General features: G+C 47.4%; 1 protein-coding gene and 1 pseudogene across 9 annotated transcripts in view; both read left to right on the plus strand.

The window, feature by feature from the left end:
* The window catches only part of Drc3 (dynein regulatory complex subunit 3), a 44,229-nt gene extending 26,579 nt beyond the window's left edge, over positions 1-17,650 (plus strand). For all 9 annotated transcript variants that reach the window (XM_028856499.2, XM_028856497.2, XM_037201607.1 and 6 more), the window contains 5 exons: positions 2,622-2,753; positions 8,168-8,238; positions 10,034-10,157; positions 16,944-17,075; positions 17,396-17,650. In XM_028856499.2, the coding sequence (XP_028712332.1) occupies positions 2,622-2,753; positions 8,168-8,238; positions 10,034-10,157; positions 16,944-17,075; positions 17,396-17,509 (573 nt within the window). In that variant the 3' untranslated portion in view covers positions 17,510-17,650. The remainder of the gene's footprint in view (positions 1-2,621; positions 2,754-8,167; positions 8,239-10,033; positions 10,158-16,943; positions 17,076-17,395) is intronic.
* Positions 11,535-14,323, plus strand: LOC114682565 (annotated as a pseudogene).
* Positions 17,651-21,100: the final 3,450 nt, after the last annotated feature.

Genomic DNA, 21,100 nt, shown 5'->3' on the forward strand with positions numbered 1-21,100 from the left:
CAGAACTCACTCTGTAGATGAAACTGGCCTTGAACTCACAGAGCTCCGCCTGCCTCTGCTGCCCGAGTGCTAGGATTAAAGGCACCACTGCTCGGCATGAATTTTTAATAGAATAGAATTTATCCATCTTCCTTCTGGTTGTTCTTGGAAAGTATTTCTCCATTGTGAGAGTCCCCATAAAAATCTTTCTTGAGCTCGGGGGTGGTGGCACACGCCCTTAATCCCAGTACTTGGGAAGCAGAGGCAAGAGGATCTCTGTGAGTTCGAGGCCAGCCTGGGCTACAGAGTTCCAGGAAAGGTACAAAGCTACACAGAGAAACCCTGTCTCGAAAAAACAAACAAACAAACAAACAAACAAAACCAATGCCGTTCCTCCTTCCTGCCTCAGGGCTCATACTGTTAGTCACAACCTAAGGCTGCATTGCACTGGTGCTGGTCTTGTTACTGGGACCTTTGCTGATGAACAGGTTGCTTATCAGCTCACGAGACTGTCTCGTTCTTTCTATTTTCCGTGGACTTCCACTTGCTTCCTGGGGCTCTAAGGAAGTCTGTCTGGTTCGCTCAAAGATTAGAACTGGTTTTGCTATGGCCTGGGTATCCCTTCATCCCTAACGCATCAATATTGAGACGTGGTACCTTCAGGAAGTGATTGGGGATGTTGGGCGAGGGACGGCTCATGAGGTAAAGGCATTTGCTGTACAAGGCTGGAGACCTCAGTTCAATTCCTGGAAAAAGAGAGGACCAGCTCCACAAAGTTGTCCTCTGAACCCCACGTGCATGCACACCCAATAACTTTTGTTTATTTTAAAAGAAATGAATTGGTTGATAGGAAGGACCGATGCTTTTCCCTGTGCGGGCTTGGGTTGCTGACGTCTTAGAGGTGGGGGCTATAAAGCCAGCCCTCTCCTGTGCATCTTCTCCTCCCACATGACCCCTCTGCACCCCTGTCACCAGACACTGGAGCATGTACTCCAATGTCATGCCACCCACCATGTTGTGATGCAGCTAAGAGGCCCTCCAGAGAGTCCAAAGAGATGAGGCTAACCAGCCTTGTACTTCTAACCTCCCACACTGTGCTAGGTAGACTGATCTTTTTTTTTTTTTAGGTAGTCTGGGGACCAACCCACAACCTTACCACTCAGGCAAATACTCTTCTGTGGAGCCAAATCCTCAGCCTGCAAATTTTATCTCCTAAGTTTACCTATATATGAGTACACTACATAAATAGTGCATGCCTGTGGACCTAGCACTTGGGAGGTAGACGCAAGAGGATCAGAGTTGAAGGTCATCGTCAACTACAAAGCAAGTTCAAGGCCAGTCTTGAATACATGAGACCCTATCTCAAAAGAAATAAACAACAACAAAAAGAAGGGCTAAAAGCTTACTGTGTGATTAATCATCACTTTATGGTGGTGATAAGTTCTGAGAAATCTGTCATTATGTGGCTGTCCCTGTGGGAACACCAAGCTGTTAGGAGGTAGTTGGAACTTTGTAGCATCATTGTCTTAGGGAACCACCATCATACATGCAGTATATCACTGACTGAGACAGTATTGTGTGGTACATGACTGGACTGAACTAGACAACTCCAATAAAGCTGTGAGAACAGGCTGAGGATAGTAGAGATGTGATTAGCTGGTAAGGTTTACTTTACTTTATTTATTTCTTTACCTTTTTGTTTGTCTGTTTGTTTTGAGACAGGGTTTCTCTGTGTAATCCTGGCTGTCCTGGAACTCACTCTGTAGACCAGGTTGACCTCGAACTCAGAGATCTGCCTGCCTCTGCCTCCCAAGTGCTGGGATTAAAGGCGTGCGCCACTATGCCTGGTTGTTTTGTTTCTTTCTGAGCTTTTTGTTTGTTTTCATTGGTTTGGTTTCTGGATTTGGGTTTTGGATTTTTGTCACAGGGCCTCATTCCTGCTCTAAACTGTGAATCTTAGGCTGGCTTTCAACTCTTGATTCTCCCACATCCGCTGGGATTGCACACAGGTGCCACTATGCCTGGGATGAGTTCATTTCTTTAATTATTTATCTCTATTTTATGTGTGTGGATGTTTTGCCTACATGTTGTCTGTGCATTATTTACATGCCTGATGCCCATGCAGGCCAGAAGAGGGCACCAGAGCCTCAGGAACAGGATTTATAGACAGTGTGAGCTGCCATGTGGGTGCTGGGAATTGAACCCGGGATCCTCTAGAAAAGCAGCCAGGCCTCTTAACCACTGAGCCATCTCTCCAGCCCTATGAGTTAGTTTTAAAAGCTTGATTTGCATAGATTTTCCTCAGCTGTGGCTCCCATCTCTGACGATGAGAATGTCTCCCCTCCTCCTGGCACAGGCAAAGAACCTTGCCCATGGGAATTTCATCTTCTACTTTCAAGGAGAGACGGGTAGGTCTGAATGCTCTTTTCCCACCTGTCATTTGCAGGTACTTTTACATGTAATATGCCAGAGCAGCAGGTAGCGTCTCCAAAGGTCACAGAACTAGCAAATTGTGAGCTAATGCTTGAACTTGGGCACTTCAAACCCAGACTCCCAGTTTTTAACCCATAAAACAAAATTGTCACTTCCTACTGCGTAACACGTTTAACTACTGAATCCTGAAACATGGTTTTTGTTTGTAGAACTTAAATACCATCCGAGAAGAGAGTGATCTGCCCACCATCGAGAAGAAGCTACTAGAATGCAGTGATGATATCAATGAGCTGTTTAACATGCTCATGACACTGGAGATGCAGCTGGTGGAGCAGCTGGAGGTACAGCCAGACTATACACATCCATACATTCCCCCAGCATGCAGCTGGTGGAGCAGCTGAAGGTACAGCCAGACTGCACACATCCATACATTCCCCCACCTTGCAGCTGGTGGAGCAGCTGGAGGTGCAGCCAGACTGCACACATCCATACATTCCCCCAGCATGCAGCTGGTGGAGCAGCTGGAGGTACAGCCAGACTATACACATCCATACATCCCCCAGCATGCAGCTGGTGGAGCAGCTGAAGGTACAGCCAGACTGCACACATCCATACATCCCAGCATGCAGCTGGTGGAGCGTGAGTACAGCCAGACTGCACACATCCATACATCCCCCAGCATGCAGCTGGTGGAGCAGCTGGAGGTACAGCCAGACTGCACACATCCATACATCCCCCAGCATGCAGCTGGTGGAGCAGCTGCAGGTGCAGCCAGACTGCACACATCCATACATCCCCCAGCATGCAGCTGGTGGAGCAGCTGCAGGTGCAGCCAGACTGCACACATTCATACATTCCTCAGCATGCAGCTGCAGAACCCTGCAAGCATGCCCTCCACAGGCTCTGCCCCTGTGTGCCCGGTGTAACCCAGTAGACACGCAGAAGACTGGGCAGGTGGAGACAGCTGGGTCTCTAGGGCTCACTGGCCAAATAGCTTATCAGATATGCTGAGTTCCAGGCCAGTGAGAGGAAAAGCAGGCAAATGGTGTCTGAGGTTGTTCTTTGCCTCTGTCCAATGTGCACACAGCACATACACACACCTCCACACACATGTGCACACCACCAAATAGGAACAGAAGCATGCGCGCACGCGCGCGCACGCACGCACGCACGCACGCACACACGCACGCACACACAATCACTTCCTTCCAGAACTATTAAAATACATTAAAGGCAGAGGCTAGAAGTGCAGCTCAATGCTTACTTAGCACAGACAAGGCCCTGGGTTCCATCCTCAGCGATGCCAAAAAAAAAAAGAAAGAAAAAGAAAAGAAAAAAGGCACACACTGCTATCTTTGCTGCCTGGGAAAGAACTCTTCTGGAGAATGAGAGGTGAACTTATTCCTCTGCAAATCTCCTCTCCCCTATCCTAGAGGAGCCCAGAGTCTCCACAGAATGCAGATTTCTTATCAGATCCAAGGGGAGGTTCGGGGGCTTCTGAGACAAGGTGGACCTCCACTCGGGAACCAAACAAAGGCTCATCAGTGTTGCAGCCTGGGCTTGCTGTCTCAGGGTAGGCGATGTGAGGAGCCTGTCACTTGGCACTGACGATGGGAAATGAAAAGCACGGCTGCCTCAAACGCATTTGTAGCCAAGGTGACTTGTGTGTTTGCAGGCAGCCAGGCTGGGAGTTGGAAGTGGTGTGATGAATTGGACCTCATCAGATGTTGCTATGGCTGGGCCAAGAGACAGTGCCTAATCAATTCCTCACACGTCAAGTGACACTTCCTACACGGGATAGATTCGCTGTCGCTCAGCACAGCAGCCGCTCATTTCCCACCGGGAATTGCTCTGCTCAAGTGCTGCGGAGGCCGTGCGTGCGTGCATGCGTGCATGCGTGCGGGGGAGGACTGCTGCTGGCCCCCAGCCCTTTCAAGCAGGGAGACTGTTTTCAGTATCCAAACATCTCCCAGATCCATGCTCTTGTCCTGCCCAGGTCACCAGCCACTTAAAGCTGGAAGACACTTGTTTGTGCTTTCTAATGACCTTACTTTTATTCACCAAAATCGTGCTCACACATGTGAGAATGTCAGACAGGCTTTGGGCTCCTATGGGTGCCCCGCATCCATGGGCTCAGGTTGTAGTGCTAGAGGTCTGCAGGAGGCATGGAGAGGGTTTTCCAGGGGAGCAGGCTTCATAATCACATTTTTCTATCACTTTCCCAACAACATTGAGATCCGTTTCGGCCTCAAGTGCTCTGCTAAGTAGCAACTAACTGTTGGAAGTCTAGGGTAGCAGCCAGCACTTACCCAAGGTTCTGGCTCTGCCAGATGCTGGGTGAATCATTTGGGTGATGTAGCTAGTTTACCCTGACTAACTACCATGGTACTACACAGAAAACCTGTCTCACATATGAGGAGGCCTAGAGAGATGAAATGATGTCCTTGTAATGGAGCTGGCTCTTGAGATCTCCCTCTACTGCTTTTGTGGAGATGACGGACGGATCCTGCTGAGAGGCCTAAAAGGAAGGGGTCCATTCAGGGAGGAGGGGAGTGAGCCCAGGATATGTGCTCCTGGCAGAGGCAGCTTCATAGGCAAAAGGTCTGGCGACAGGCTGCAGGATGATCTGGCTTAGTGGGTAAAGGCGCTAACCACCAAGCCTGATGACCTGAGTTTGATCCCTGGGACCCACATGATGGAAGGAGAGAACTGACTCCTACAAATTGTCCGCTGATCTCCACATGTGCTCACACACACACACATACACACATATACACCCACACATACACACACACACACACACACACACACACACACACACACACACACACACGTAATATAAAAAAAATTAAAACTGGAGAGATGGCCTAGCGGATAAGAGCACTGGCAGCTCACAACTGTCTGTAACTCCAGTTCTAGGGGATCCAGTGCCTCCTCCTGACTTCTGCAGGCACCAGGCATACACACTGTGCACATACATACATGTAGACAAAACACTCGTATACATACAGTAAGTCAATCTTTTTTAAAAAAAAACATTGACAGCATAAACATTCTGGGGTAGTGGGTTGACACTGGAGAGCAGCAGAGCTCTGAAAAGGCGGGGTCAATCCTAGCATCTGCCCTACGAAGTCAAGTGGGGTGGTGTAACAGGAATCTTAAAAGTTCTTATTAATAAAATCAAACCCAAGCCGAGTTATCGGGGTCCATGCTGGTAGATCAGAGAGACAGAACAAGCCACAGCTATCTCACCTCGCCGAATCCTCATCTGGTCTTGTCTCCTCAGACTGGAGGCTTCTGAGTCCTCATCCCAATGGCTCTCAGCTGAGTTGCTGCTCAAAAGCCTGAATGCTTAACCAGTTAAAATCTTAACCAGCCAAATGCTGAACCAGCCAAATGCTTAACCAGGCCAAAATGCCTAACCAGGCCAAAATGCTTCTAGTTTCTCACCCTCACGCCTTATATATCTTCCTGCTTTCTACCACCACTCCCTGGGATTAAAGGCTGGCTTTCTGGATTAAAGGCGTGTCACCATGCTTGGCTATTTCCAATGTGGCCTTGAACTCACAGAGATCCAGAGGGATTTCTATCTCTGGAATGCTAGGATTAAAGGTGTGAGTGCCACCATTTTCTAGCCTTTGTATCTAGTGGCTGTCTGTTCTCTGACCCCCAGATAAATTTATTAGGGTACACAATATTTTGGGGAACACAATACCCCCACATCTCCTCTCCTTTTGTCTAAAATTAAAAAAAGCTTATAACTAATACAAGAAAAACTATCCAATAAGTATATACAATATATACAGCCAAAAATTACATTAGTGATGTCTAGTCCATTAACATTTTACAGATTCAGATAAAAACTCCATTATATATATTAACAATGTCCAGTCCAGTAACATCTGAAAAACTCAGACCAAAAAATTTTCATTACTTATCTTATTTAAAACAAGTAGTTCCATTTTATAAGTAGATTCCAAAATCTCCCTTTTTATCTTACCATATCCATATTTTCTCTTTTTTCTTTTCATAATAGATTCAGTAGTCTACCTTTTGTTATTTTTATATCTTCCCCTTTTCTTCAGTGTAGATTCAATGATCTACCTATTTATCCTATTATTTCTTTATCTTTTTTCTCAGAGTAGATTCGATGATCTATCTCATATCTATATTCTCTTTTATCTTTTTTCTCAGAGTAGATTCAATGATCTATCTCATATCTATATTCTCTTTTTCTTTTTGCTTTCTAGGGGTGAAGATATCTTTAGGGAATCTTGAAAAGAAAATTTTTGGGTTAATCATCAAGTCCTGTATCATTTGTCCAATCTCTGCATAATAGGAAAGTTCAGGGCTTGTTTCAAGTCCTTGTTCGAGTAGTCTGTCAGGCTGGATCATCTCAACTAGTCCTCTCGAAATTGTCCTGACCAGTTTGTAGTCCAAAGTCGATTTTTCCATGGTGTTAATCGGCTTAATGGCTTTATCATAGTCCATGTGGAATCATCGTTGTAGGATCCTGTCATCTTTTTGAAGATTTCAAAGTCACTGTTAGGCATGGTCATGGTTTCCTGCAGACTTTTTTTTTTGCCTCCTCTGTGGTTTGGAGCAATCACAGTCTGATAAATTTCTGTCTCTTGGAACCATGAACGTTCTTCCTTAGAACAGAAAATTTTCACAACAATTTCTCCCCACCATTTGTCATGCCAAACTTTTCCAAACTGACCTTTGCCGATGCTTTCTTGTAACACGATGGTCCTGGCAATTCTTCTCTGAACCAGCAGCAGTAAACCTTTCGTCCCAGGTAGCAGCATCACCGCAGTCACCAACATGATGAGAAGGAGCTGGCAACGTGGAGCAGTAGCCACTGCTTCCATGGTCCCACCACTGTTTGTGGCTCAGTCCGGGCCAAAGCTTCTCCCAAGCCTCCTAGGCTGGCTCAAACTCGGGATCCTCCTGCCTGTCTCCTTCAGCAAATCCAACCGGCGTGTGCCACCACAACCAGCTGAGTGTAGCTTGGGCCTGAGCTGGGGCTCACAAGGCCACAGGCAAACAGCTTTTTGATGAATTCGTACCACGAACGTTGGGCGCCAGATGTAGCATGAATCTTAAAAGTTCTTATTAATAAAATCAAACCCAAGGCCAGTTATTGGGGTCAATGCTGGTAGATCAGAGAGACAGAACAAACCACAGCTATCTCACCTCGCCGAATCCTCATCTGGTCTTGTCTCCTCAGACTGGAGGCTTCTGAGTCCTCATCCCAATGGCTCTCAGCTGAGTTGCTGCTCAAAAGCCTGAATGCTTAACCAGTTAAAATCTTAACCAGCCAAATGCTGAACCAGCCAAATGCTTAACCAGGCCAAAATGCCTAACCAGGCCAAAATGCTTCTAGTTTCTCACCCTCACGCCTTATATATCTTCCTGCTTTCTACCACCACTCCCTGGGATTAAAGGCTGGCTTTCTGGGATTAAAGGCGTGTCACCATGCTTGGCTATTTCCAATATGGCCTTGAACTCACAGAGATCCAGAGGGATTTCTATCTCTGGAATGCTAGGATTAAAGGTGTGAGTGCCACCATTTTCTAGCCTTTGTATCTAGTGGCTGTCTGTTCTCTGACCCCCAGATAAATTTATTAGGGTACACAATATTTTGGGGAACACAATACCCCCACAGGGTGGTCTTTGCCTCTAAGGGTCTGTGATTGGAGGTGGTGCCAAGGATGTCGATACCTGTATTGACTATCTTCTGTATCATTTTCAGGAGACTATAAACATGTTTGAAAGAAACATCACTGACTTGGTGGGACTATTTATTGAAAATGTCCAAAGTCTATATCCTTCCTGTGATGGGCCCTACCTCACCCCATGGGAAGGCACCACTGGCTCCTGAGGGTTGTCTTGGCCGCTAGAGCAGCTAGGGTGAAGGTGCCTAGGCTTTTCTTTTTTTTCCCCTGGAGCTGAGGACTGAACCCAGGGCCTTGCGCTTGCTAGGCAAGCGCTCTACCACTGAGCTAAATCTCCAGCCCCTAGGCTTTTTAACAAAAAGCAAAGGCCAATGAAGCCTCTTCAGAAATTAAGAGGAGATCAAGGGATAGCTCAGAGGAGAACTTGCTTAGCAGGTGTGAGCCCTGGGTTCGATCCCCAGCACTGAAGAAAAGAAAAGGGTAAGTAGAGACTAGCAGTGTGTGAACAAGCGGTGTGTGTGTGTGTGTGTGTGTGTGTGTGTGTGTGTGTGTGTGTGTGCAGAGCCACACCCCCTGCTGCTCCTGCTACAGAGTAAAGCCAGCACTCTAGATCATGCTTCAGTTCCTACCCAAAATACTTACCCCCCATGGATTTGCAGAAAGACCTAAACCTCACCCCAAGAAGGCGTTTATACTCCCCACAGGGTCCTAGTTCACAGCTCTCCATTTTTGAAAGTAGAAGAATGTAACAGCTACCAATTTGCATCGAGGAAGAGGTCCTTCCTATCATAGGATGCACATTGGGTGATCACTGAGTATACTCCATGACACCTGAAGTGGTTCCCGACACTACACAGTGATGGCCTTGCTAGAATGCCAGTTTGGAAGCCCAGAGGGACTTCAGTGCAGTAGTCTTGCATATGTCCCTAAGTGGGTGATGTTCATGGGGACACTGACACCTCGGAATCACTGCCTGACTTTTTATTGCGGGAAAACACTCTGGGATTAGGCAACATCCACTGTGCAGACAGGACAAGTTAAAAGGAGCTTGGCAGGCTACTGTTCAGGTTAGAAACCAACGTTTGAAGCATGGCCAGCCCTTTATGGGGAAAAAGTGCTCAGTTCCACCCCAGAAGGAACTCAGGTTCTACCATCCTGGGGCTCAGAGTCCAGCATGCAGTCATTCAAGTACCAAGTGGTATGGAGGGTAAAGGGTCAGTGGTCTCCCTAAACATTAAAAGACCTGCAGGTGGCCACAGGAACAGGTGAAAGTCGATACAGTCCAGTCAGCAGAAGCAGTGTGTTCAAAGATCCCGAGGATGAACCTGAGAAAACAAGTCTCCACATGAGGACTTCAGGCCGCGCCAGAGAATGGAAGCGCCAGGATGCTCTAAGCTAGGAACTGGCTACTTAAATCCTCAGTCTTCTTCCAGGAGAAGGAGGAAGAGAGTATGCGAGACCAGTGAGGTCTACTGCAGTGTTGGGAAGCTATGGGGATGGAGGAACAGAGGAGAGTGAGGACCCTGAGGGACAGTAATGACCCAGTATAAGGACCGGAATGATATGAGGACCTGACGATGGCCCTGGGCTTTGATGCATGGGGTGACAGCTTGATGGCCATGATGGCCCTTAGCACCTTGAAGCAGATCTTGAACCCTTCGAGCAGTGGTAACATGTCAGATATCCTACATATCAAATATTTATATTATGACTCATATGACATTAGCAAAATTACAGTTACAGAGTAGCAACACAATCATTTTATGGTTGAGGGTCACAACATGAGGAACTGTAGTAAAGGGTCGCAGCATTAGGAAGGTTGAGAACCACTGACTTAGACACTGGTCTCTCTAGTGGAGATAGTAGCCTTGTTCAGCAGAGGCCCTGCCACAGGCGAGAGACACCTGGCTTGCTCTGCCCCTGGCTTTAACTCACAACTGCAGGATGGCTCAGTGCCGGGACTTGGAGAACCATCACCATGAGAAGATCCTGGAGATCGCCATCAACACCCTGGAGAAGATCCTCAAGGGCGAGATGGATGAGGACCTGCCTGACGATGTGCGGGCGGTGAGTGAGCGCAGGACCGGGCACGGTGGGCTTTGCTGGGGGTCAGAAAGTAGAGAGGTGAAACGCAGCCAACTCATGGCTTACCTAAGCATGACAAGCTCTGGGAGCCTCGGTTTCTTCACCTGAAGGAGACAGTAGCCTGCTTTGCAGGAATATCAACTGCTGAAATAGACCAACAAGATGCCCACAGTTCAGGATGGTCAGGTGGTTACACGGTCCTTTCTATGCGGTCTTCTGGTACTGTTTTTTTAAGGAAGCAGTTGCAAATAGAGGTAGAAGCCGGAGAGCTCCCTCAGGCATTTTTTAAAAAAGATTTATTTATTTATTATGTTTATAGTATTCTGCCTGCATGTGTTCCTGCAAGTCAGAAGAGGGCACCAGATCTCATTACAGATGGTTGTGAGCCACCATGTGGTTGCTGGGAATTGAACTCAGGACCTCTGGAAGAACAGTCAGTGCTCTTAACCTCTGAGCCATCTCTCCAGCCCTCCCTCAGGCATCTTAACCATACAGTGTCTGTAAGGAGAACTGCAACATTGCTGTACCCCCAAGCCTCATGTCTGGCCCACCTCCACACTGTCCCAGTTTCCACCAGGGCGGGTAGTGGTGAATACTGGGAATCCATCATTGGGTCTACACCTAAGGAGGCATCTGAGTCCAGCCTGAGCTCCAGCAGCTTAGGAAAGGGCTCCAGGCAAGGATTAATGGGCACAGGTCGAAATACTTTCCCTTGGGGGCCTGCTTTTGCTCATACACTACTGAGTTCCTCAGCTACTCTCCATCACTGTGCTATCACCAGGCCATGGTCCACATGCCCTTTGCCTGCCTCTTGGTGCCTTGCTGCCTTCTTGTAAACTGTTCTCAATATGCAGACAGGTAGGTCCACTGGAAACCCAGACTACGCAATCCTCACCCCTCCCAGCTTTCTGTGACCTTCAAGAGAGTTCATTCCCATAGACTAGACCTGCCTCCTTGGCAGCTCCCACCCCAGGCTCTGATGCTCAGTGACCAGCCTCTGGGATGCTCCCCTCTGTCAGGCTTGCTCCTTTCAACAGACGTTCTGTCTTAGTTACTGCTGTAATGAAACCATGACCAAGCAACTGGGGAGGAAAGGGTTTATTTCATCGTATAGCTCTCAGGTCATAACCTAGTACTGAGGAAGTCAAGGCAGGGACTCGGGCAGGGCAGGGCAGGGACCTGGAGGCAGGAACTGATGCAGAAGCCTTAGAGGAAGGCTGCTTACTGGCTTACTGCTCATAGCTTGCTCAGCCTGCTTTCTTATAGAACCCAGGACCGCCAGCCCAGGGTGGCACCATCCACAATGAGCTGGACCCTCCCCCATTGATGACTATTTAAGAAAATGCCTTACAGCTGGATCTTATGGAGGCCTTTCCTCAATTGAGGCTCCTTCCTCTCTGATGACTCTAGTGTGTATCAAGTTGACATAAAGCCAGCAGTCCACATTCTATCTGGCAGACATGCTCACTCCTCTGTCTCTATGTGCTTTTTTTGTCCTTGCCATTTAGATCTCAGCTCAAGTGCTAGCTCTCCTGAGAGGCCTTCCCTTAGTACCTCTTAAACTACTGTCCCCTTTCCACACCCTGTCCGTCAGGTCACAGTTTTAAACTCTGGCTCATGTGATTTGTTTCCACACCTATTCATACTTTATATAAGCTTGTGAGGGAGGACAGAGAGGATCTTCTCATCACCATGGACCGCCTGTGCCAGCAGGAGCATCCAGCATGGCAGCCGGGAATGATCATGGAGTTGGGTGGATGAAAACATGTATTCACTAAATCTTTATGGTATCAGGAGCGAGGCTGAGCTGTGCAGATAGAAGGCCAGCAACCTGGACCCTGTAGCCTCTGTTCTGAGGCTAGGACAGACACCAGTCACAGCAGCATGGTGCAGGGCCACAGTCACACTAACCTCCTCTCCACAAGCCACATACAGAGCTCATTGTTGACCAGACAGGAAAACACTGCCCTGCCCTAACCAAGCAGCAAGTCTCCTCTGAGAAGTTCTGGAAGTCTGTGACAGTACTCATGGAGTGGTAGAGTTCCTAGGTCTGTGACACACAGTGAACAGCATCACAGAACCATGCTCACTCCCTAGTGACTAGCACACAGTAAAATACAGGCCCCAGAGGCCATCTGCAGAGAGGCAGGTCAGCTTGTTCTCTCACCCAAGTGGCCTTGTCTAGCACTGTAGTGTCTGGCAACAAAGTTTCTTCGTTAGAGGATTACCACCATCCAGCCTGTTGACCACGTGTGCACTCATTTCCTCACCAAAGGAAGCACCATCGCTACTTGAGGTTATGGGTGAGAACACTGGGCAAGGCAGGCTCATAGATGTGTGGTAAGAATGGCACAACCAGTGAGGAAGAGAGTCTGAATTCTGACTGTAGTCTGACAGACAGTGCTGGGCCTGTGACTGTAGTCAGCACCACGCCCTTCCCTATTCACCACAGCTGGCAGGCATTTCAGGGGTGCCCATGGCAGCAGGCCTCTCTGCTAAGGGATTCTTAGACTCACCAGCAAGACTGAAATAGACTACTGCCTTTAAAGCCCATGAGGAGCCAGTCAGCCAAGAGCTTTAACCCCGGCACTTGGGAGGCAGAGACAGGGGGATCTCATGAGTTCCAGGACAGCCTGGCTACACAGAGAAACCCTGTCTCAAAAAAACAAAGTAAAACCAAAACCTCCTGGGGGAGAGCCTGGGAAAGCCCCTTCTCCTTAGTAACATTCACAGTCATAGACAAGAAATCCCCAGAACCCACAGTTGTCTTTCGTAGAAGCAATGAAATGACCTGTTTTCTCCGGAGAAAAACATTGACTACGAGAAAGTATGCCCACACCAATAGCTGGTGTATGCTGCAGCCTCTGAGAGCCAGCCTGCCGAGAAGGCTGGGCACAAAACGGCCCCTTCAGTCCCCAGATAGACCTGGAAGTAGGCACCACTGTGTTTCCATCCAGAGGGAAGGGGAGCATGGAGTTGACAGCAGCAGAGCTATGATTTGGACCCAGGCAGCTTGGCTCAACAAAATGTTTCCTGGGCCTATAGCAAGAATGGTCCAGAAGAGGAAGAGGGCTGAGGAGGAAAGCAAGCTGGCTTCTGCTACCCAGAAGAATCGTGCACAGATCATGATTACAAAGTCACATGGCTTAGGATGTTTCCAAAGCAACCCTCTGAAGCCAACTCCTGGTCCAGCTTTCCTGCATTTCCAACCTGGTCAGGAAATTCAAGACTCCAAGCCGAAGAGAGAGCTCAGAGCCAACAGAAAGGAGGAATGTCACCTGCACTCTGGGCGCTCTGGACATCCATGCAGGAGTGCAGCTGCAAGAGCTGGGTCAATGCTCAGGTCTGGTCCATGGAAGGAGCTGCAAATTCCCAAAAGCTGCTTGAAGAAATACCAGAGTTGATGTTGTGGCTGTACCTCTTTCTGAAGTTCAGGGCAGTATATGCTCTGCACTGCTGTGGGATAATTCCTCTTCTGCAGTTACTTTTGGATGGGAGGATGCTCCTTTCCTGATAGATAATATTGAAGAACCACCATGGAGAAGGGGATGAGTTCTGCAGGACCCCTTCCAGATCGCCTCAGGCATCTGCTAATAAAGTAATAGTCAAGGAATTGGAAACAAAGCTTTGAGGAGGAAGGAGCTTTACGCTGGTGCATGCAGGTCCAGGTCATCGTTCTCAGTCTGAAGCTAATGAATGCAAATGAGCTCATCAGAGGCCATTGCAAAGCCATAGGAACAGTGACCATACTGTGGCGGAACTGAGGATGCTCCTACAAATGCAGGGAGAGGGTCTAATCTAAAGCTCTTAGGAGAAATTTAGTGTGGCACCTGCATAATGCGTGGAAAACCTTGTAATTTTGGAACACTTAGAGCACTGAATGGACTCAGGAAGTCAGACTCAGTTGCAAACAGACTCTTGTGTGAAGGGCAGAAGGGTAAGTTCTCTGCAGGCAGAATTCTTCCCTGCTTTTTAGTTAGTGAAGGAGCCTACGGATGGGCAGTGGATCATGGGATACCCTCTTGCCCTCCTAACACCATGACCACAGATTCAATTTAGCTGCACTTAAAAGGAACAAGAGGTAGCTGGGCAGTGGTAGAGACGCCTTTAATCCCAGCACTCAGGAGGCAGAGGCAGGCGGATCTCTGTGAGTTCGAAGCCAGGCTTGTCTACAGAATGATTTCCAGGACAGCCAGGGCTACACAGACAAACAGTCTCAAAAAACCAAAAACAAACAAAAAACCCCCACAAACAAACAAAAAAAGGAGGAGGAAGAGAGAGAGACAGACAGACAGACAGAGAGAGAGACAAAGACAGAGACAGAGAGAGAGAAGAAAGAAAGAAAGAAAGAAAGAGAAAGAAAGAAGAAAGAAGAAAGAAAGAAAGAAAGAAAGAGAGAGAGAGAGAAAGAAGGAAAGAAAGAAGGAAAGAAAGAAGGAAAGAAAGAAAGGAAAAGGAAGAAGGAAAGAAAGAAAGGAAAAGGAAGAAAGGAAAAGGAAGAAAGAAAAAAGAATGAACAGGAGGGAGGAAGGGAGGGAGGGAGGGAGGAAGGAAAGAAGGAAGGATGGATGATTTGGGCATTTGAGACACAGTAGGTGCTGTAGTTGTGGGTCACAAAGGGAATGTTGCTGCTTTTGTCTCAGATGAGGCTTGGCCTTGAAACATCCAGGGAGAGCTGGGCAAGCTGCTCTTCCTGGATGTGGCTGCTGAGTTGAAAATACTGGAGTTCATGACCCCTACTCTACAACTCTGAGTACCTCAGGAGTGGAGAGCATCGCGTATGCATCGAATTGGCTGGAGAATGTTCACAGGACTGACAAGCTGAAGATGCTCACCGAGCTGCACTGGAGACTATACAAAATAAGTTTGTTAGTTCACCATCCCTCAACAGTGGAGACTACATGCAAGTGTACCCGAGTGGTGACTCTCCAGTCACACAGACACTCCTAGTGGAATTTCTGTCTGTGGAGCTACAGCACGGAGGATATGTCAGCCTAGGACAGGAAAGCCAAGACTCACACTTCAAGACTCCCATCTGGAGCTGTGGCAGGACAGCCAGCAATTGAAGATGGGGTTTGTTGCTTGGACAACCCAGTGAACTGACCTCCAAGCTGGGTGTGAAGTGTCTGAGAGACATTTCAGAACCTGACACTGAGTGTTTTGTCTTTCTTGTTCTCTAATTGCTGTTGCAACCTGGGGCACTAGTTGGGACATAAGTGCTGCTTAGCTTAGTACTGGTTGACACTCAAGTTTTTGATAGAGAGCCGGAGTGTATGTGGGGGTGTACGAATGTGCAGTGTCTGGGCTTGCTTCTGCCTGATGGAATATGATCTCAGGTGTGAACTATGACCTAGAAAAATCAACTCATCTTTACAAAATGTGTTTTTTAACTGTTGCCAAGTAAAACCTAAGGATGAAAGAAACTTTCATTTCATTGAGGGACCAGCTGTGGTTGATACAATGTGTAAAGAGTGAATCTGCATGTTTAAATAAATGACTTGACCTTGATCCATTTAGTAACAGTGTTGTATTTAGTAGTCTAAGTGGATGTGTTCTCATCCCTCACACATGGCATTCTTCCTTTAACAAAGAATGGTTTCAGTAAAACAATCTAGCAGAGAGTTTAGGTCAGAACCTTTTAAAGTGATAGTCTTAATGATAGTTTGTTCTTTCCTGAGTAATTTGAAGCTTAAATAATGTTCAGGTATGTGAAGTCTTAATTTGAGTAAAATGGAATGTTATGTACAATGTAACACTGTAATAAGAAAGCAAAGTTTATGGAAAGATTCATATTATATTTGTTTCTTATTTAAATATGTTTTAAAGATAAAGGTACAAAAACAAAAGAAGCCTGTTACCCTCAGTGTGGACAGGTAGGTGTTCATCTTCTGATGCTTCTCAGAGCCTGGCCTGCTGTCTGAGTAGGGAGGAACTGAATGACTTCCTGTCATTCCTATGGTGTGACTGTGTTGATCCATTGTTCCATATCAGATAATCTGGCTTTTTTCACATGGGATTCTGTAGTGAACCAGCGTCCCACAGACACTGTTCTGAAATGGAGTGTGTGTGGTCAATAAGTCAGAGAGAGAGAAGACAGGAGAGAAAATCAAGCAGGTTGTTTTCCACATGACTTTGTAGAGCATTAAGGATACTTTGTGCCTCCTGAATCTTCCTTTGGGAGCCTGGAGGTTTTGGATCTCCCAAGTATTAAAATTCAAGATCAGACAGACATATTTTTGGCGCGTTTTAGGCTGGTACTCCAGAAAGTAAAGCAAAACAAAGTACTGTTGTAGATCTCTGACCCAAAAATCCAAACAGATTTTGGTGCATCTGAGATTTCAGATTTTCTGATTGTAGGAGTGTTATAAAGACAAACAGGAGGTAGACACCTATCAGCTTACAGGGCCCAGGGTTGGAACAGCCTGGAGACCCAGCCAGACCTGACTAGCGGAGGTTTAGGACTACCCAGAAAGAGGCTTTGTGAAAACCGATATGCCTAGTGAAGCTGCCTTGGCTAGCCACCTGTGATCTCCCTGGAGAAAACATGCTTTTGATGGGGACTGCACATGACATCTGCCATGGCTCAGGCTGGGGAGCAAGCTGTTGCCCAGGGATGAGCTGGCACAAACGTGACTGGTACGGTCCGGCTCACCACTAGGTGTGCCACACAGCCTGGGGACTCCCAGGGGCCTATCTTCTATTCAGCTCCCTCACTTTGTGCTCAGGGCATGACACACACGATCTCATTTGGACCTTCTCACTTTCCAGCTTTTTGTTGACAAAGACACAATTGTTAATGCTGTTGGGGCATCACATGACATTCACCTTCTGAAGATTGACAACCGAGAGGATGAGCTGGTGACTGGAATCAACTCTTGGTGTGCACAACTATTAGACAAGGTGAGTGACGAATGCCGAGCCACCCAGCAGGCTGGCTCGAGTTCTCTAGCTACCAATCAGCGTGCTATTTTCCATCAGAAATGAAGTACAGAAAAGAATTAGGGACTGTAGAATTCTGCCGTGAAGATAGTGTGGCTTAGTCACACTCTTGAACCCATGTACTTCATTGTATCTGTAACTCCTGACTCAGACCAGTGGTGCATGTTGTGGGTGGGGCTCTGAGGTAAACATCTTCCTTCCCTCTCTCCGGCCTCAGTTTACTCATTTATGATGTTAGCTGTCATATACACTGAGCACCTGGTTTTCCTTCCATTCCCCAGATTCACAAAGATGAGATCATGAGGAACCGTAAGCGAGTGAAGGAGATCAATCAATACGTCGACCACATGCAGAGTGAACTGGACAACCTGGAATGTGGTGACATTATAGACTAGGTGTCAGCCAGAGATCCCCTTGAGGAGATGGACCCAGCCCCTGAGAGTTATGAGAATTCCTTAGTTCATACCTACCCCAACACCCTTGGTACTGCTTCTCAATATAAAGAAAAATAAAGGTCTGGTGTTAGTATTCTCTTAGCATGGCAATGATCATGTATGAGCAAGCACATCCTGAACCACATATGCAAACGTCTCTGAGTGGCTGGCAGTCAGCTGGAGGTGTGGTTATGGCAGAATACTAACCCCGTGCTAGTGCTAATGCTCTTCACGTGGCATGGCCAGGGTAGGCTGCAGGCAGCATCTCTCTCTACTCTGGGTGCTGATGACCAGAGAAGTGAGAAGCTGAAACCCCCGCTGCAACACTGAGGCCTGAGCTGCTCTTGAAGGCAGAGGCCACAGCTGCCTTTAGCTCAGAACTTGGCTGCATGATCCCAAGTTAGGTACTCAGGCTGGTTATCCAGGTCCATTGCCCTTCCACTAAGCACAGCAACAGGAAGCAGAGCCTGCTGCTAAGACTGTGGAGGTGGCCCATTGGAAGAGGAGAGGGAACACACATTGTTAGCTTCCCATCACTGTAACAAACACCATACACAATCAACTGATGGAGAAAAAAGGTTTATTTGAATCTTAGTTGTAGAGTCCAGTCCATGATCAGTAGGCATCATCATGGCGGGCACACAGAGTTGAGGAAAAAGTGAAAGAAAGGAAGAGGAAGGACGCGGTCTCAAGAATCCCATTTGATAGCACATTTTCAATGACCTAAAGAGCTCCCATGAGGCTCTGTCACCCAATCGGAAAACCCTGGGGCTGGTCTTTGACACATGGGGCTTTTATGGAAAATGAGTGACTTCTCATGGGAGTTATTTCTACTTACCTCAGGTAGGGTAACAACAAACCAAGAAACAATTCCACCCAAGTCTAGCATAATGACCAATGGGCTTAATTAGGACTACTTACAGGAACATGGGCAATTGGCAGGCAGTCTTCCCCTCCCTCTAGCAATTGGTAGCTACTTACATATCCCTGGGGAGGACAGGCTCCCTCCTCCTCCCATGAGGGAGTATTATTGGGCCAATCTTGTGAGGGCCTCATGCAGGTAATCACAGCTGCTCTGGTTTCCAGATAGCAACAGCCATGCCACACCTAAAGCACAGATTTTCACACACTATACACTTGCCTGTGGCTCGGCTCTGGCATTCTTTCCATTGCTGCTTCTACAGTGCTCCTTGTACCTCAGTGAGCGTGACTGCTAGAGAGGTATGATTATTTTCTTCCATTCAGGGCTGAGCTCTGGCTGCTACACCTCAACATCCCCCCCCCCTTCCCAGCAGTTTGACCAGTTGTGTCTCTGCAGCAACCACCATTCTCTAATACAAAAAGCATTGTTAACCAGGGCCAACCACAGCAAAAATCTCTAGGCATAAGCACAGAAATTCGAAACCAATTTGAAAATCAGACTGGAGCACACACCTGCAATCCCAGGTCACCTTCAGCCATACAGTGAGTTTAAGACAAGCCTGGGGTAGGTGTCTGGGGATGCTGTCTCAAAAAGAGGGGAAGAGGGGGAAGGGTAGGAAGCAAGAGCAAGATCAAGTGGGGGAGCACAATCTGACAGTAGATCATTCAACAAGACAACAATGGCTCCTCACTAAAACCTACATCCTCCTTTGCCACAGATTTTGGGTCTGACATGGGTCCCCACTGTGAACTGGATCTTAAATCCATAAGGAACACAGTTTTTTGAACTATCTATCATGTGACTATGGCTCAGTGGCTGAATCTCGCACAGCATGCTGATAGCGTGACACATGAGGTCCACAGTTGAGCAGGATCAATGGTAAGAATTCTCCCCTGGTGGCCTGCAGTGTTCTGCAACCTCCCAGCACAGGCAGTAGGGAGGGAGCTTCTAGTTCTGGTCTGCAACCAACAGCAGTGGAACTGTGTATAGTGTGTGTGTGTGTGTGTACCGAGGAACCCCACCCCAACCCCAGCTCAGGGAGGCAGCCCACCCCAGCACTGGAATTTTCATTCAGCAACCGTATTATGTGTTCTGGGTGTGTCCTTTCTTACTCATGCAGGTGCCTTCTGAGTCGACACTCATGATTTTTTTTTTTAGACAGGGTCTCACTATGTAGTAGCCCTGGCTGTCCTGGAACTCATTCTGTAGACCAGACCTCAAGAGATCTGCTTGCTTCTGTCTCCCAAGTGCTGGGATTAAAGACATGTGCCATGCCTGGTGACACTCCTGTTTTTTTTTTAGACACAGCTGTTGTAGGAATTTCTCAATCATGTGGCACCTGTGTCTTACCTAACTACAAAATTCTCCAAGATGTTCACAGCTGTTGCTTGGCCCCTGGCCCCTGTGTGGGCTGATTTCTCATCCTTGCTTCTCTGAGAACATTTGCATGTCCTTCAGATACATTTCTAAATCTGAAAGCCTCTCAGAAATGAACATTATGTGATGGATCCTTTTTATAGAGTGGGCAGGTTCTCTGAAGGCACACCAGCATCTGTTCCAAACAAGTGCCAACTGGACTAGGGATTCAGCAGCTAAGGACACTAAAAAAAATTAGCAGGTTCAAAAGAACATGAAAGGGTCCCACTGTTTATGTAACTTCCCCAAAGGAGCAAGGTTATACAGTGGTGTGGTGGGAGCACTGTGTTACTGAGCTCTCTGCCATCCAGATGTTCTGTAAGCCTTCATGTCTCCTCAGCCTGGGCCCAACACACACCTCTCCAAACTAGTGAGCTCAGAGGGCCACGCTCCTCTATTATACCAGCTTCTCATTTCCGCTCCCCAGGTCAACAGGCTTTTAGCCAGCACACCTGTGGCTTCAACCTCCCCTTAGCCACACCTGGCTACTCAAGAGCAGGGCAACCATCTCCATACCCAATATACTTTCTTGTAGGAAAGAAATGTATACAGCTTCCTCTGGGGATGGGAGAGGGGGATAAGCTTAACCTTTTTTTTTTTTTTTTTAATCTATGCTGCTTGGCCATTTCTCCTAAGATCTGTTGCTTAAGCATTAGTCTTTTAGAGGCTTGTGAGTTCTGACTTGGCAGTTTTTACTTTAAGTTCTACGTTGACAGGAATCTTGCTGAGCTTGCTCTCCCTCATACATACATATCTATATACATATACATATAGATATGTATGTATGAGGGAGAGAGAGGGGGTATTAGAATGATTTACAGGCTGTCTACCAATGGAAGGTCTAAGAATCCATTCAGCATTTGCTGGAATCCTGAAGAAGTAGGCTCTAATGCCAGTGAAGGAATGGACTTGCCAGCAAGAACAAGCAGGCAAAGAGAGAGAGCTTCCTTCTTCCATGTCCTTTATATGGGACACCAAGAGGTGTGGCCCAGACTAAAGGTAGATCTTCCTACCTCAACGATCAGGATTAGAAGTGGATCCTCCACCACAAATGATTTAATTAAGAAAAAACACCTCACTGGTCAATGGTGGCGCACACCTTTAATCCCAGCACTCAGGAGGCAGAGCCAGGTGGATCTCTGAGTTTGAGGCCAGCCTGGTGTACAAAGTGAGTTCCAAAACAGCCAGGACTACACAGAGAAGCCCTGTCTTGA

Source organism: Peromyscus leucopus, chromosome 8b (assembly GCF_004664715.2).
Source record: "Peromyscus leucopus breed LL Stock chromosome 8b, UCI_PerLeu_2.1, whole genome shotgun sequence".
NCBI lineage: Eukaryota > Metazoa > Chordata > Mammalia > Rodentia > Cricetidae > Peromyscus > Peromyscus leucopus.